The sequence below is a fragment of the Nicotiana attenuata genome, chromosome 4 (genome assembly GCF_001879085.1).
Source record: "Nicotiana attenuata strain UT chromosome 4, NIATTr2, whole genome shotgun sequence".
Classification (NCBI taxonomy): Eukaryota; Viridiplantae; Streptophyta; class Magnoliopsida; order Solanales; family Solanaceae; genus Nicotiana; species Nicotiana attenuata.
In genome coordinates this window covers 1,238,094-1,254,915 of record NC_031992.1, presented here as the reverse complement: position 1 = coordinate 1,254,915, position 16,822 = coordinate 1,238,094, and the positions used below count along the sequence as shown (strand labels likewise).

General features: G+C 33.5%; 2 protein-coding genes across 2 annotated transcripts in view; one reads left to right on the top strand and one right to left on the bottom strand.

The window, feature by feature from the left end:
• Positions 1-3,729, bottom strand: part of LOC109224799 — a 5,264-nt gene extending 1,535 nt beyond the window's left edge. Inside the window, exons 1-8 of the mRNA XM_019389329.1 lie at positions 3,288-3,729; positions 2,622-2,658; positions 2,416-2,494; positions 2,262-2,307; positions 2,090-2,188; positions 1,073-1,141; positions 666-996; positions 438-592 (exon numbers count right to left, since the gene is read on the bottom strand). Of these exons, the coding sequence (XP_019244874.1) occupies positions 438-592; positions 666-996; positions 1,073-1,141; positions 2,090-2,188; positions 2,262-2,307; positions 2,416-2,494; positions 2,622-2,658; positions 3,288-3,623 (1,152 nt within the window). The 5' untranslated portion in view covers positions 3,624-3,729. The remainder of the gene's footprint in view (positions 1-437; positions 593-665; positions 997-1,072; positions 1,142-2,089; positions 2,189-2,261; positions 2,308-2,415; positions 2,495-2,621; positions 2,659-3,287) is intronic.
• Positions 13,409-16,620, top strand: LOC109225104 (transport and Golgi organization 2 homolog). Its single transcript, XM_019389693.1, has 4 exons — positions 13,409-13,740; positions 14,304-14,510; positions 15,578-15,775; positions 16,369-16,620. Exons 1-4 carry the CDS (start codon positions 13,474-13,476, stop codon positions 16,507-16,509), a joined length of 813 nt encoding a protein of 270 aa, XP_019245238.1. The 5' UTR covers positions 13,409-13,473; the 3' UTR covers positions 16,510-16,620.

Below are 16,822 nucleotides of genomic sequence, written 5' to 3'. Positions count from 1 at the left end.
GGGGGAGGGGGAGGGATAGGGAGATGATGAAAAACAGAGACACAAAAGAACAATAAGAAATCAGGCAAGAAATTGGTTAGTAATTGGTCAAAACCCTGTCACACCAGATCAAGTATTGGAATCTTTGAAGTTGTTTAACTTATCCAGACCTATCCTATATAGTGTAATGGAAACACGACATTCGGCAATGTAGTCTATGTAAAAGCAATCTAAAAATGAGACAAATAGAATGGACCAGTATGTAGAGAATATTGGACTACCTTTCTTGATTTTCATCAACAACTTTATCTTTGTATAAGTTGGTCCTCATTAAATTTAGTCCTAAAATGCAAGTTTTAACAGAAATAGAAATGAATAATTTGAATATAGCCCTGTATTCCCTTCTCATTGACAGCCATGAAAAAAAAAAGGAAGCAGGGTAAGCTCTCAGTACATACAGCCGTTAACCGTTTCATATCTCCGTCAATATTCGACAAGAGAGATGGTTCACTACAAGTAGCTGAAGGATGGAATTGCTGGTATGTGTCCCGCCTGTTCTCATCAATAGAAAAATGTTTCTTTCCATACTTCATGTCAGCCCTCAAGATATTAGCTGCACGAAACAAGATAATTAGTCGTTTTTCATTAAAAAATGGTGTAGAGAAGTGACTGTCTTAGGTTTAAACCTGGAAACTCAGTATTCCAATCAGTTTCAGAATAACTTTCGCCATTACGCGAGCGATGAGCCAAGAATGCATCAGAGGAATGAAACTTTGAAGGCATAGGCCCCTTTCTTAGGTTATAAGAATTAGATCCAATAGCTTTGTCATCCCCACTAGCAAGAGTAGCACCCGAAGAAATCTCAGTGAAAACACGATCTAGAGGTGAATTTTCAACCGACTTCTTTAGGTTTTTGCCTGGAGGACGACCTCTACGAACTACCTTAGGCTCGCCATCCTCTCCTTCATGCCTCAAGTTTTCGAAATCTCTTCTTGCCAGCTCTTGAATGGTTCTTGCCTACAAAAGGAAGAGTTAAGGACAAAGGGGAGACAATGAAGAAATAACAAAAGGGCTAGAGAGATGCTAAAGATACCTGCCGATGGTAAACAGTATCTGGGGCATTATACTGCATTGCATTTGAGCATATCAAGAAAACATCAACCTACATGAATTACAATAATGTTGGAGATCAGAGTTATATTCAATTATACTCCAATGGCAACTTTTGAGAGGTGAAAACAGGAAGAAAATCCCACCGCACCGACCAAAATCACAGCCGAATGATATTTAAAATGAAAGAGAGAATTACCACAAATGAGACAATGACACAAGAAATATGAAAAGATCTCTGCATAAACTACACAAACTTTACTTTATCCAGTGAATGTGAAATTACTTTTACTACAACATAAATTTCCAAACACTTCAAAACTTCCTGCATCGAGACTTGTGTATATGCCATGTTCTTTTGACCTTCTTATACTTTTCTCTTTACCTTTTTTTTCCTTTTTGGATAAGGGTAAATTTTTATTGAAGATGAAAAGAAAACTAAATGAAGAGAAAGAAAAAGAAACAAGTTAATTCAGGTTCAGTTTTTACCAAGGGCATCGCAACAAACACAAAATCTCTAAAAATTACAGTTTTCCTGCTCTAAGAGAACACTGAGCGACACTAAACTTAGTCATCAAAATCCAGAAATAAGTATCTCTGTCGTGTCTTTATAAAAACTCACCTAGCCCTCCATCTTCTCCTATTACAAATGTTAAAAATAAATGCCCACTACTCCTACTCTTCCCTAAAACTTTAAAATCCAAATATTATGCCCAAAACAGTGCAACATCCAACTGACATATAAAAGATCCTTACTCCTCATTTAGCTACTATACTTTTCTTTAGTTTTCAACAAATTCACCAACCATTTAATAATACTCAAGATAACCGAATCAAATTATACTAACAGGAAAGTTAAGGGTGCTGTTCTCAGCTCAAGCTGCATTTGCAGGTACTTCATATCAGTAGACAATAAAAGGTCTCATCCAAACTGAATCCATTATAATCCAAATACAAGGAATTGTGACTACAAATTCCAGTGTGGCAATCCAAAACTGACCTCCAACTCTTCCAGGTTTGAGTAGAGTCCTCCATCAAGTTTCTTCCTCACGGTTCCGAAATCCATTGGATGCTCAATAATCTCATGATAATCAGGTAGCTGCAAATAAATTATTTCAATATCTACAGAGGATATAATTACCATCATACAATTCACCTCTACAGAAATGTACCTCATTTGGATCAACTGGCTCAGAGAATACACCATAAGTATCCTTCCTGCATTTTATTATTGAAATAAACTAATGCTTAAGTGTACCACGGAACCAAAAAAAACAGCCCAGTACAAGAAATATAAAGATATCCACTTAAGAAGTAAAACCATACTTTTGAAGCCTGTCCAGAATGAACACCAACAACTTTTTGTCTGGCAAAGGGGTTGTGGGGCCGGACACCAATGGCGATCCTATCCACAGAATAAATGTCAGCAATTAGATTTATATAAAAATCCAATCTTTACTAGGAATTCCCAACAATTTTTTTTTCTTTTTCTGTCAATTTTGAAGAATGAAAAAAAAGGCTTGGAATTGAACCATGTCCAGTGTCCGTCGCTATCAAAAGCTTCTCTTCCTGCAAATTTAACACAGGCATATGGTTGTTAGCTCAATTATTATAAACTTAAATTGGAGTATATTTAAAAGATGGGACATAAAAATTGAAAGTTACAGTAAAGGGGTCGCCTTGAAGTTGAAGTTGATGATGGAGCTATTTAGCTCCACAAAAAGCACATCAAGTACAAGTGAAATACACAAACAACTGAAACTAACTAAAAAGGACAAAACTTGCAACTTTCCCAAAAACTGATGCATATCTAGTTTGCACTCATAAAGTTTGATTGAGCATAAAGAATAAAAAACTGCGAGAAAAACAAATAAAAGAAGCAAAATAAGAAAAGACCCAAATTCAAAATTTTAAAATAGAAAAATTACTACTACTTTTTATGTAGAAAAATAGAAGATAAAAATGCATAAAGGGTCGGTGACTGAGTCAAAAAACATGCAGATCTTGAAAGTCATGAGGAAAAAAAAAAAGGAACGTTGTACTTACGCGCCAAATTTCCAAAAAAAATAATTATAGAATCACATCGAGAAACAGAAACCTCAAAAAAAAAAAAAAAAAAATCCCTCCAGCTTCTTCTTTTTCCCAAAATAGAAATACATTAAATAACTCAGCTTGAACTTTAAACGAAAATTGAGCACCTGATCAGAAACGACGTCGTTAGATCTAAGATCAACGGAGCTGATTTTACTTGTGTTAATAACAGAGGCTTCGCCTTCTTCAGGTTCGGAATCAGAATCTGAATTGGAAGAAGAATTATCCAAATGTTGTTGATTATTATTCGATTGGGGCAAACGAACAACGAGCTTGACTTTCTTCTCTTTCCTTTCATCCTCATCGTCGTCAAATTCCGGTGGCGGAGAATTCGAATTTGAATTAGGGTTCCGGCGAGAAGAACGGCGAATAACAGAAATTTCCCTTTTGGAAAGATCTGATAAAGATGGCCTACCTTTCTTCTTCTTTCTCTTCATTTCCATTGTTGTTGTTGTTGTTGTCTCCGTTTGTTGTTTCTATGGGTACTGCTCCTCTTGTTGGTATTTTTACCTTACCCGTTTCCAACTTCTTCTTATTTTCTCTCTCTTCAAATGGGATTTGGAATTTTTCTTTTTCTTTTTCTTTTCTTTTTCTTTTTCTAATTTAGTTTTTGTTTGTCTTGTATTCTCTTTAAATTTAAATTTTCGAGCTTATATGAGAGAGTGTGTCCATGAGGAAATAGATGGGATAACTAAGAGTCAGTTTGGCTTAGCTGATTTAGAGTAACTGATAAGTATAGGTGTTTAAAAGCACTTTTAAGTGCTGAAGCTGATTTAAAAAATAAGCAATTACGTGTTTGGATAAAAGTGCTGAAATTAATAATAAGCAGCTAAAAAATTGGGTATACAAAGAGTTTTGTTTTAAAAAGAAGTATTTTAGGGATAGAATAGTAAATATTTTGGTCAAACCTAAAGTGCTTATAAGCTGAATTTGATAAGCTGGGGGAGACCAACTTATGGCTTTTGGCTTATTTTTGGCTTATAAGCACTTAACTTATAAGCACTTTTAATTTTACCAAACGCGTAGATAAGCCAAAAAGTGCTTATAAGCCAGTTTGACCAGCTTATAAGCTTAGCCAAACAACCTCTAAGTGCCCGTTGGGACGTAAGAACCGTAAAAATTCGGAAAAAGTTAAAAACAAAAAATTAAGTAAAAATTTTATTTGAAAATTAGAGTTATATTTAGACATGAATATAATTTTGAGTTATTTTTTCAAAAAAAATTTGTAAGTGATCTGAAATGAAAATTTTAAAAAATAATTTTTTGGAATTTTTAAAATTTTCAAAATATACCAAAATTTATCTTCAAGTAAAAATTAAAAATTTTATGGCCAAACATATGTTACACAAGCCCCAAAGGATGTGTAAGGATGAATAAATTTTCTTAATAATTAATGAAAGATCCTAAAATAAAAAGTTACACGTAAGATTTGGAGTTGCTTGCTAAGCGTATAAGTTAGTCAAATTAGTTTATAATTTTTCAAAATAATTACGCATTTGGTGAAATCAAAACTACTTTTAAATTAGGGGGTCGTTTGGTTTGAAGACAAGTGAAGTTGGGATCAGTTACGATGAGATTAGTTATGCTGGTACTAGATATCGTTGTATTATTTCTTATTGACGGTTTGGTATATTGTATTAATCCTGAGATTGTCAATTTTACAACTTTATCCTGGGATTACTATTCCACTCTCTGGTATAAGTTATCCCGGTACTGCTTTTAATCTTGGAATAACTTATCTCAGAATTAGTAACCAAACTACGGATAAGGCGATATTAAATTTTTATCTCATGATTATTTTTCCTTATCCATCGTACCAAACGACCCGTAAGCTGTGTTTATAAGTTAAAAGTCGTAAGTGGTTTTATAATTTATAAGCACTTTGGTTTGACTAAGTCTTTTATAATTTTATTCTTACTATATTTTGTAATCTTCGAAATACTCTTCTAAAAATATCACTTTTAATTATTTATGTATTCTATTCTTGTCATTCGTTCTTTTATGTAAAAATAATTTTAGTTATTTTATTAGAAAAAGTAATTAATCAACATCTTTTTCCTAGACACATTAACTATTTGTTATAAAAAAGTTAGTGCCTATATCTAAACAGACAATTAATTATTTATAAATTAGCTTCTTGATGCTTATAAGCTATTTTTAATTCAAACAATTCTATTTAACAATTCTTAAGCGGTGCAAATCTAACTTAATGAAGCCTTATACGACACAAATCTAAATTAATCGAATACAAAAGCAAGTATATGACAAGAAAATATAAATAAATTATAAAACATAAAAGAAAAGTAGACGCGTGACCGAGGCGTTATATTATGATGGCGAAACGACTGTCTTCACCTCCTTACGCGCGTTATAACTCGTGATGATGCGTTTTCTTATTTTTGTTCCTTTTTTATATATTGTTTAATTCCATATGTTAGTTTATTTTCCATTTTATATTTTGAAGCTTGTGTTCAATGTGAGCTTAAAACATATTCTGTAGTCATTCTAGTACTAGTATTATATGCGTGTGTACGGAAAGATGTTTCGAGTTTACTTATTTTACAGTAGATATTTTACCCATAAAAAGATAAAATTTTCAAAAAGAAGACTAAAAGTATAAATAGAAAATAATATCAGGAAAGTCACACATAATCCTAGATTATAACTTACCCACACTCAGTTTTTATTCTTAAACATAATTAAATGAGTATATATTTTTATTTTACTTTTTAATTGCTAATATTAACTTTATATAATTTGGCGCAAATTTGGAGTGTGAATATATATTTAACTAGAGGCATGTAGGTATTTTTCTATCAACAATTTCCAAGTCTTTACCTCATCTCAAAACAAAATCAGCATTGGGCCCCACAAAACCTGGACATAGGCATGACATATACGTCCAACTGCTGCAAATGCTTTACAACTTTAGCTACTTAAAAATAATTTTATTTTGTATCTCATACAACTAATAGCTTGTTTGGCCAAGCTGGAGAAATCAGTTTATTTTGAGAAGTGTCTTTTTTAAAAGTGCTTTTGAAAAAAATACTTTTGGAGAGAAGCAGTTTGTGTTTGGCTAATTACTCTGAAAAGCACTTTTGAGCAATAATTTGTGTTTGGCCAAGCTTTTCAGAAAGTGCTTTTAAGTATCAAATTACGAATAAGAACATGAATATATTTACTTTATACTTAATATTATAAGTAAATAAATAATCTCAAAAATTTGTTATTACATGCAATAATTAAATCTTTTCATTTTATTTAAGTAAAATATGAAAATAAAATTAAAAAGTACTTAATTCTTTTAATATAAGTTAAATATATTAAAAATCATTCAACAAATATAAAAGCATTCACCGCTAAAGTCACTATATATTAGAAAGCTATCCTAAAAATAAGAAGAAATATTTATACATTAATATCCTACGTATTAGGTTTAACGATTATTTGGTATATACTATATTTTGTTAAGCGCATTTTTGGTAAGAAGAAAAGTCAAAACTGCTTCTGCTTCTGCTTTTGGGAAGAAGCTACTTTTTTCTGCTTCTCAGAAACTGCTTCTGCTTCTTCCCAAAAACATTTTTTTTCCTCAAAAAAAACTTGGCCAAACACCTCAAGTTAGGGAAAAAAGTGCTTTTGGGAAAAAAAAGCACTTTTGGCCTCTTGAGAAGCTTGGCCAAACAGGCTATAATACTAGTTGTATGTACATTTTTTTTGTTTTTTGTGAGACAAGAAGAGGCTCACACAACTAATGTCAGTTGTGTGAGACACACAATAAAATTTTTCAATCAGAATATGTCACATACCGATTATTTTGTTCTTGTGCACCTCCTTTTGGTACTGATCAAGCTTAATATTTGCTTCTCTACATATTTCAATCAGCTTCTTAGATTTAAAGTGATTTATGCATCTATTCCAATAATACTATTGTTCCGTACCATTATGGAAGAAAATCCGAGTAAACCTGCCTTGCCTCTCCAAGAAAGCTTTGCTTGGTAGGCTTTGCCTACTCGGACAATGCATACAAGAACCCAAACTGCGGATATTCAAAACAAAAAATAAAGTCTCTCCAGTTATCAAAAATGGAAAATAAGCTATGGAGATTTCGTGCAATCAGAAATTAATACAGACACAAAGAGTTTTAGGAGGAAAGTCGTTTTGATCCAATCCATTCTTGGAATAAATCACATTCCACTTGTACCATATGAACTCTTCTTCTAAATTAACATCATTTATTCCCATGTAACAAGGCTAAATTTTCGGCTTGCAGATTTTTCTTATGAACTAAAAACTGCCTATGTAAGTATTATATCATTTAGGAAAAAATCATTTAGGGAGTAAAGCACCAACAGGAAAAGAGTCCTTTTTCGTTTAGTCTTCATATTGGTACTGGGCTCAAATTCATCTTAGCCCAAACAAAATTGGGTGATTTGCACAAATAGAATATTTTGGGAGAAATGGCGTGGGGTAGCCACTATTTAAGGTTATATTTATTTTTTATCCAGCAATTCTAATGTTGAGCAAAAATAACAACTACTCTATTAAAATTAATATGAAAAGACATTTTTACCCTTTCTTCCATTGCTTTTCTTCCCAAACCCTCGCTTCTCTCTCAAGTTCGATACTCACTCGTTTTTCGTTTTCTTTCCAGGTGATATCCTAGTTTCAATTTCGTTTTCTTGCATTAGCAAAAGCTTGGCTGATCTGTTGCCGAAGATCAACCAAGCAATGGCTTCGCATAAGTGGCTTCCCCAATGTGTAGAAGAAACCTTTTGCTACTGCAACTACTTGTAATGTCTTCCCATTGCATATCTTAATCTGCAGAGAGTTTTGGCATCATCAAAATCCGAACAAATGCAAAACCAGAAGAAAAGAAAGAAAATAAGGTACCTGTAATTCGAAATAGTCGTCATCTCGCCTTGCTTTAACATCGTTACAATCAACTCTTTTCAAAGATAATTGTGTTAAGGACATGTAGTCCTAAAGTTAAATTCAAAAGTTAAGGACATGGTCTTGAACTTAAAGTTTCAAGTTCAAAAGTTAAGGAAATGTAGTCCTAAAGTCCTAAAGTTAAGTTCAATAGTTAAGGACACAAGTTCAAAAGTTAAGGAGAGACAGTCCTTAACTTACGGTTACAAGTTCAAAAGTTAAGGACAATATGTCCTTAACTTTGATTTCCAAGTTCAAAAGTTAAGGACAGACATTCCTTAACTTACAGTTACACGTTCAAAAGTTAAGGACAAGTCTTAACTTACAGTTACAAGTTCAAAAGTTAAGGACAATAGGTCCTTAACTTTGACTTACAAGTTCAAAAGTTAAGGACGCTTGGTCCTGAAGTTTGAGTTCCAAGTTCAAAAGTTAAGGACATGTAGCCTTGAAGTCCTGAACTTAGAGTTCCAAGTTCAAAAGTTAAGGACATGTAGTCCTGAAGTCTTGAACTTAGAGTTAGAAGTTCAAAAGTTAAGGACATGTACTCCTGAAGTTAAGTACAAAAGTTAAGGACATGAGCAGAAGGGTATTTTCGTCCGGGCAGTTAAAGTTTATTAAAGCAGTGGCTAAAGACTAAAGACATTTTAAACGGTGGCTTATAAATAAATACATGCGTTATTAGTGGCCAACCGTGCACTACCCCCAATATTTTGGGTGTCACTCTTGATTTTTTGACAAGTTTTGCCCCTCGTTTGCTCTATGAGCAACATTTTTGACCTTAAAGGTTTGAGTGGTCAAAATAGTATGGTATAGCCAGTTTTCGGACTGGTCATTCAAAAATAGTTAGCGTTTACTAAGTCAATAAAATATAGCCACTATTTTACTGCAACAGAGACCGGTCCAGCATAATATACTGGAGTTCGGTGCACCTGTGTATGAACTCCAGCATATTATGCTGCCTCGGTATACTTTGTTGGCTCCAGTATAGTATACTGGAGACTGGAGCACCGGTGCTCCAAACTCCAGTATATTATGCTGGACCGGTATACTTGTTGGAACTCCAGTATATTATGCTGGAGTTCTAGTGTACTTATCCTGGAACTCCATCATATTATGCTGGAGTTCCAGCATACTTATCCTGGAACTCCAGTATAATATGCTGGAGTTCAAGTATACTTATGCAGGAACTCCAGCTTAATATACTGGCGTATTTTTCGGGATTTTGAACAGTGTTTACGCTCAGATTTATCTTTGCATGAAAAGTGGCTAAATTTCGATTACTTTTGAAACTGGGCTATTTTTGAACGACCAGTTGAAAATCTGGCTATTTTTAAATTTCGGTCAAAAGATCAAGACAATCAATTTTCAAGGTCATTATGTGTAATTTTAAGAACAAAATTATACTATTTGTTAATGTCTTTTGAATATGGGCTCTCTAAAGTAGTGGAAGTGACACCATGTAGCCATTTTTACCTATGTTGTTTAAAGCATATTCACAGTTTACAATGTACTTAAAGATTAGCCAATTCGCTCAAACGTCAGGACATGACGTCCTCAAATTTAAACATCAAAGTTCAAACTTCAGGACATCGTGTCCTAAAGTTCGAATTATGTCCAAAAATTTGAATCTTCTATCCAGAATTTTAAATTAGCAGTTCAAAAATTCAGGACACTTAGTCTTGAATTTCAAATTAGCACCTCAAAAATTTAGGACACTTAATCCTGAAATTTAGGTGAATTGGCTAATCTTTAAATACATTATAAATTATGAATATATTTTAAATAACAGGTTTAAAAGTGCATACTGGTGCACTTCACCCCCACATAATTATGACGGGTAAATTTTAAAAATAGCTAGATTTACAACTGGTCGTTCAAAAATAGCCCAATTTCAAAAGTAATCGAAATTTAATTAGCCACTTTTTATATAAAGATAAATCTGAGCGAAAACACTGTTCAAAATCCGGAAAATACTCCAGTATATTATGCTGAAGTTCCAGCATAAGTATACTTGAACTCCAGCATATTATACTGGAGTTCCAGAATAAGTATGCTGGAACTCCAGCATAATATGATGGAGTTCTAGCATAAGTACACTAGAACTCCAGCATAATATACTGGAGTTCCAGCAAGTATATTGGTCCAGTATAATATACTGGAGTTTGGAGCACCGGTGCTCCAGTCTCCAGTATATTATACTGGAGCCAACAAAGTATACCGGTCCAGCATAATATGCTGGAGTTCATACACAAATGCACCGAACTCCAGTATATTATGCTGGACCGGTCTCTGTTGCAGCAAAATAGTGGCTGTTTTTCATTGACTTGGTTAATGCTGACTATTTTTGATTGACCAGTCCAAAAACTGGCTATACCGTGCTATTTTTACAATTATGACTGCCCAGTTGCACCATCAAGTTTCCTTTGCCCAAATTCGATTCTCTCTGTTGCGTTTACCCTATTAAAGGTCATGTCTCTATTGAATAAATATGAAAAATTATTTCTCATAGATTATTTTCTATTTTTTTATTCAATCTAAAAGAACAATTAATAACGGTACAATATGCAGAATATAATATAATTTCAATATCAATTAACAATATATAATATTGCGTAAATGCGGGTAGCTAGAAGCAGATAATATTACGATATTCGTAACAAAAAATGAAAATACTTTCATATTCTAAATTTGGCAAGTCCAGCTGAAATTGCTAATTCGGCCTAACTTAAAAGTGTATGTAACTGTGTGTAATAATTTTAATTTCTGTTAGTGGGCAAGCACGTATGACAACCTAAGCTAAAGAGCAAGCCAACTTGCTGTATTTAGATCAACAATTTTGGTGGTGTGTTATTTTTAAAGGAATATGCAAAATACATGTATAGAAGTAGAATGAGACTGGAAAATAAATTAAATCATAACTGGCAGATGAATAGATGGAAAAAATATATACACATTTTGTTTTTATTTTACACTTGCATGTAATAAACTCATTTACTTTTTTGGTTTGAAGTGTCGAGAGGTTTGAGTCTAGGTTTTGCATTACTCAAGCTGACATTCTTGCTTCCGCTTCGTCCACCATCGTTCGTGCGTCACTATACTCCAAGTCTCCAACTTGGTAGTTTTTACCGCCTTTTACAGCCAAACCTCCATTTCTCTTACCCGTTATTCCTTTCAGAGGCGGAGCTAGAGTGTCCCGAGCGGGTTCGGCCGAACCCAATAGCTTTAGTTCGAATTCTGTATTTATCTTTAAAATTCATTAAATATATAAGTTATTAATTTAGATCCCAATAATTATTCCGAACCCATAAACTTGAAATTCTGGCTCCGCCTCTGATCCCTCCTGTTTGGCTCTAATACAATTGAAACTTCGTAATTGACTAGTTGTAATTGGATTTCAACTATTGGTGAGGTGGTCATACCTTCCTTCCTACTTTTTACGTTTTTGCCAGATTAATGAATAGCTGAAAAGTTTGTTGAAAAGAAGAGAAACTAATACAATAACATAGCAATAAATCTATAGTAGTAGTAATTAAGAATGGCTGATTACCAAACGAACTCTTTTAGTACTGTTTTTCATTTAGAGGCAATTCCTTATAGAGTAAAATGATATAATAGACTTTATGGTTAAATGGGCCAAACTCCACAATTTTGTAACTCATTTAATTTGGCAGTAATAATTGGGCATATGCATGAAAATCTCCTAAAATGTGCCAGCCCTATTGGCTATTGCATGTTTTTATGTTGAACCAATATAATCGGTGCAACGCTCGGTTGTCACGTTAAAATTATTTACGCGTTTGGTAAACACACAAAAATACTTATAACTTGAATTCGTCCCCGATTGGTTGGCGGTAGGGGTAACAATTTGAGCTTAAATACATTTGACCCACCCGCCCAAAGTTCGTTTGGTGATTGACCAGCTCATTTGTTGAACTCAGCCCACCTTGATCCATTTCATCTCAACCCATCAAAAGTTGATTTGATTTTTAGCCTAAACTGATCCATGAGTAACTCTGCAAATAATTTTCTTTTTGTTGATATATTATATATATGACCACAACAAAAGAAAAAGAGTATTGTTTGATAATAAAATAATTCATAAGAAAACAACACACATTAATTAAAGCTTGATAAGAGTTGGGCGGGTTTGACTATGATCTAAATTTAACCCATCTTAACCCAGTTCATCTCATCCCAAGTAATATTTACGCGGGTCATTAACCTGCTTATTAATTAATTCACTCTATTTTAATTCGCCTAAGATTAATTCAACCCGCCCATTTGACACTCTAAGCAGCGGAGTAAAGGCCATATTGTGATTTTTCAGTTCTATATGCAAATCTGGGTGCACAAAACAAAAGGCCAGAGCCTCTGGTAACAATATAAGTACAATAATAGTAGAAACAAGAGAACGAAATGAAATATTTAAAAAGTTCTTTTTTTTGTAGAGAAGTGGCGTAAGACAATTCAGAGTTTGCCGCAGAATTCAGTGTTTGCAGTTAAATTATATATGCCTAAAAAGAATTACTACCAAAATTTAATTGATTCAACTTTTAACGTTCTTTAACACTTGATATAATTTTTAAAATTATGAGTTCAACATTTTGATATTTGTTAAAATTTTAGTGACTTTTCTCTCTCGCTCGCGCACACATGCACGTATATTTTGAAAAAGAATATTGGGTTCAGTTAAACATGTTAAGTTGCTAATTGAAGCTACTTCCTCCGTCGCATATTATCTGTCATGATTCTTTATACACGTCCCTTAAGAAAATTAGTTAGGATGAGATTTTGACTACTTTAACCTTATTCATGTCTTAATATTTAATCTCTCTTCGTTGAATATTTTCTCAATTTATGTTTCAGATGGTAAAAGTTGTTAGGATTCCAGTGTTTGTTGATCGCATTTGAGTATAAGATAAAGTGTTTAAGAAAACAAGGTTTACTTATTGATATTTGAACAAAGTTATCCATAAGGTGTTTGTATTCTTCAAGGATAATTATTACTAAGGGCAAAAAAGAAAAAAAATAATCAATTTTATCTTGAACTTCTAAGATGACAAATAATCTGAGACAACTTTTCTTAATAACCACGACTGATAATATGAGGCGGGAAGAACATTCACCTGTTTATGGATAGTATAATTAAATATATTTCTTAAGAGTTTCCAATGTCTCAATTTTAAATCAACTTGACTAAAATCAAGAATAATTAGCACTAGTAATTAAGTACTTTTAGCTAGTAGTACGTATTACTAGAGACTAGAGTTAGGAGTAGTATATATTTCCATGTGACTTGTACATCAACTTACTTCCTATTCTTGTTTTAGGGAAGAAATTCATATAACAAAACTAACAAAGAAAATGTGTATAGCAGTGTTCATTTGGCAAGCTCACACTCAATATTCATTTTTGTTATTGCTTAACAGAGATGAATATCACAATAGGCCAACAAAGGCTGTCCATTGGTGGGAAGGTGAAGAAATTGTTGGTGGCAGAGATGAAGTTGCTGGTGGCACTTGGTTAGCTTCTTCAAGACAGGGTAGAGTTGCTTTTCTCACTAATGTTTTGGAACTTCATGCCCTACCTCTAGCCAAAAGCCGAGGTGACCTACCTGTCCGTTTCCTACAGGTATATACACCGTCAGTTTAAAGAATATTTACACTGTCGAGTATTAGGGTTGAAGGTTAGGAGATTGTCGAGCGTTTTCTTCTTTGTACCGGGAAGTGGGCTAGTCTGATAACGTTTTATCTTGGACCGTTAGTGGCTTATGTTGTGTTCACACTATTTTTCTGTTTTTCATAGTACTGTGACATTATTACTGGTTATTGTTATTGCTTTTCCATCTATTTCTTGTCTCTTACGATATTATTTTTCTACTTTCTGTGGCTGCTATGGATCTACTGTCCCTTTTCGTCTTCTTGAGCCGTGGGTCTTTTGGAAACAACATCTCTACTCCTTCGGAGTACGGATAAGGTCTACGTACACTCTATCCTCCGCAGACCCCACTTATGGAATTTTAATGGGTTGTTGTTACACTATCTGTTAACGTAATATTTGTTGCAGTAGATTGTCTATCTTGTTCCGTCAAGAAATCAGAATTGTCATGAATTTGTGACTATGATTTCAAACAAGGTGATGTTGATTATATGAAAGCAAATTTTGATATTGAAGTTTTGTTGGGTATTTTGCAGAGCAGAAAAGGTCCAATGGAATTTGCAAAAGAGTTGGTGAATGAAGGGAATGAATACAATGGATTTAATTTGATATTAGCAGACATTGAAAGTAAATCAATGGTGTATGTATCAAATAGGCCCAAGGGAGAGCCCATGGTTATACAAGAAGTCCATCCAGGTGTTCATGTGCTCTCCAATGCAAAGCTGGACTCTCCTTGGCCCAAGGTTAGTAGCAATAAGGATATACTTACCCCAGGATGGAATATGGAATTGTATTCAATGGCGGATGTAGCACTACGCTTTCAATTGAATCTATAACCTTTAAGGCGGAACATAAATTTAGGCGTAAAAATTTGTTAAAATTGTAAGAAATAGTAAATATGAACCAATAACTTTGAAAATATGATGGGTTCAATGTTAAAAACATCAAATATTGAACCCATAAAAATTAAAATTTTGGATCCGCCTCTGATTGTATTTATTTCGTATTTGGTTGAGAGTATTTGTTAGAAAAATAATGGGATGAAATAATCTGGCTTCGATAGTTTAATCACTGTCCTTAAGGAATTAAAGCTTCTCACTTTATTGCTACAGGGATAATAGCAGAATTATTCTAGGATTTTACAAAACCTCTGAAATTCGAATTTCAGCAATTAACTCGAATTTCTCACAAGAACAGAATATTTGTGAGTCGTAAAAAATAAGTAGAAGAGAAAGAGATGGAAATTTCAAATGTTAGATAATATGGGTATTTATAATACATTTAGGAGTCTGCTGGAATTAACAGACTCATCTCTTCATAACAGGCACCTTTAAAATCAATAGTCACCTTTTTTGAATTTTAAAAATTGTTAAAAAAACGTTTTTCTGAAATTCAATTAAAAAACATTTTTAATTAATTAATAAAATAATATAGTCAAATTTCAATTTTCCTCCAAAACATCCTTAAAATATTCAAACTATATAAGACAAAGAAATGCTTTTAAACACTTCTTCCTTTCTTTCTTTTCCCAATGAGGGACAAAACAACGTCTTCTCAAATACTCCATCAAACACTAACTAATATCTAACAGTATTAGCTAGTGGTGGGATAAATTTTATACCAAAATGGTGGGATTAGCTATCCCATACACAGACCTCTCTATAACCGTCATCTTTGATTGTAGAGTGGGATATCTAATTCCATGGGATATTATTCTTGTCTATCCCATTTGATAACCAAACTACACCTTATAGGATTAGGACTATAGGCAATTTGAAGTTTATTTTGTGCTCTTGATTGTGAATTTCAGGCTCAAAGATTGAAGTTGAGTTTTAAAACAATGCTGGATGTATACAAAACAAGTGAAAAATGCATTTGCGTCAAAGAGATGATAGAGAAGTTGATGAGGGACACAACCAAAGCAGAAAAAGACAAATTACCTCGTATTTGTTCTCTGGATTGGGAGTTGGAACTTAGCTCCATATTTGTCGAAGTAGACACTCCACTGGTAATTTTCTTTTTGAAATTAAATAATCAATTTTCATTCATCCTATTCTTTAGAATAAGTCTGCGTAACTGGTAAAGTTGCTGGTAAAGTAAAATTGAAGCGGAGCTTTGGTGTAACTGGTAAAGTTGTTGCCATGTGCAGGGGCGGATTTAGGGGGGCGCAAGGGGGTTCACCCGAACCCCCTTCGCCGAAAAATTACACTGAATATATAAGGCAAAATCTGGTTTTTATCTCTATCTATTAAGTTTTGAACACCCTTGACACAACCCTAAAGTGTAGTTTAGTGGTCAAGGGGGTTCAAAACCTTTATAAGGTCACAGGTTCAATTCCCACTAGCCACAATTTTTTTTTGAACCCCCTTCGTGGAGATCCTGGCTCCGCCACTGGCCATGTGACCAGGATGTCACGGGTTCAAGTCGTGGAAACAACCATTTGCAGAAATACAAGTAAGGCTCTATACAATAGACCCTTGTGATCCGAACCTTCCCCGAATTCCGCGCATAGCGGGAGCTTATTGCACCGGACAGCCCTGCCTATTCTTTAGTCTAAAAATATTTTCATAACCTTTTTCTTGTTGTGGTATAAATACATAGGGATGTTATGGCACTAGAAGTACAACAGCATTGGCAGTTGAAGTGGGAGGACAAATAAGCTTTCATGAAATGTACCTTGAGAGGAACATGTGGAAAGAGCAGATTGTTAGCTATTGGATTGAAAAGCTCCAACTGCAATAGACTGTTGGATTTCATATATTTGTTAGACAATTGGATGTTGAAATATGTTATATTCTCATGTTTTCTTTTCAATTAAAAATAAGATCAAATGAATATTGTCTTTGTATTCCATTTGCAATTTGTTTTTCATTTTTATTTTTCGTTGAGATTTTGTTATTATTTAATATCTATACTTGTAATCAAGCAAGGATATTGTTCTCTTTTGACCATTTCTATACGTTACATTCTCCTTCAAGTCTGTGCCAAAAATTAAAACTTCTTTGAAACTTCACACTCCAATAAAATGTTTATTTTTTTAACCGATCGGTTATAT

Bases quoted from the DNA above. Each gene is read 5' to 3' on its own strand.
- LOC109225104 (XM_019389693.1), top strand. From the start codon at position 13,474: ATGTGTATAGCAGTGTTCATTTGGCAAGCTCACACTCAATATTCATTT. The intron at 14,511-15,577 runs GTTAGTAGCAAT...TGTGAATTTCAG, and splicing joins TGGACTCTCCTTGGCCCAAG to GCTCAAAGATTGAAGTTGAG. The intron at 15,776-16,368 runs GTAATTTTCTTT...ATAAATACATAG, and splicing joins TCGAAGTAGACACTCCACTG to GGATGTTATGGCACTAGAAG.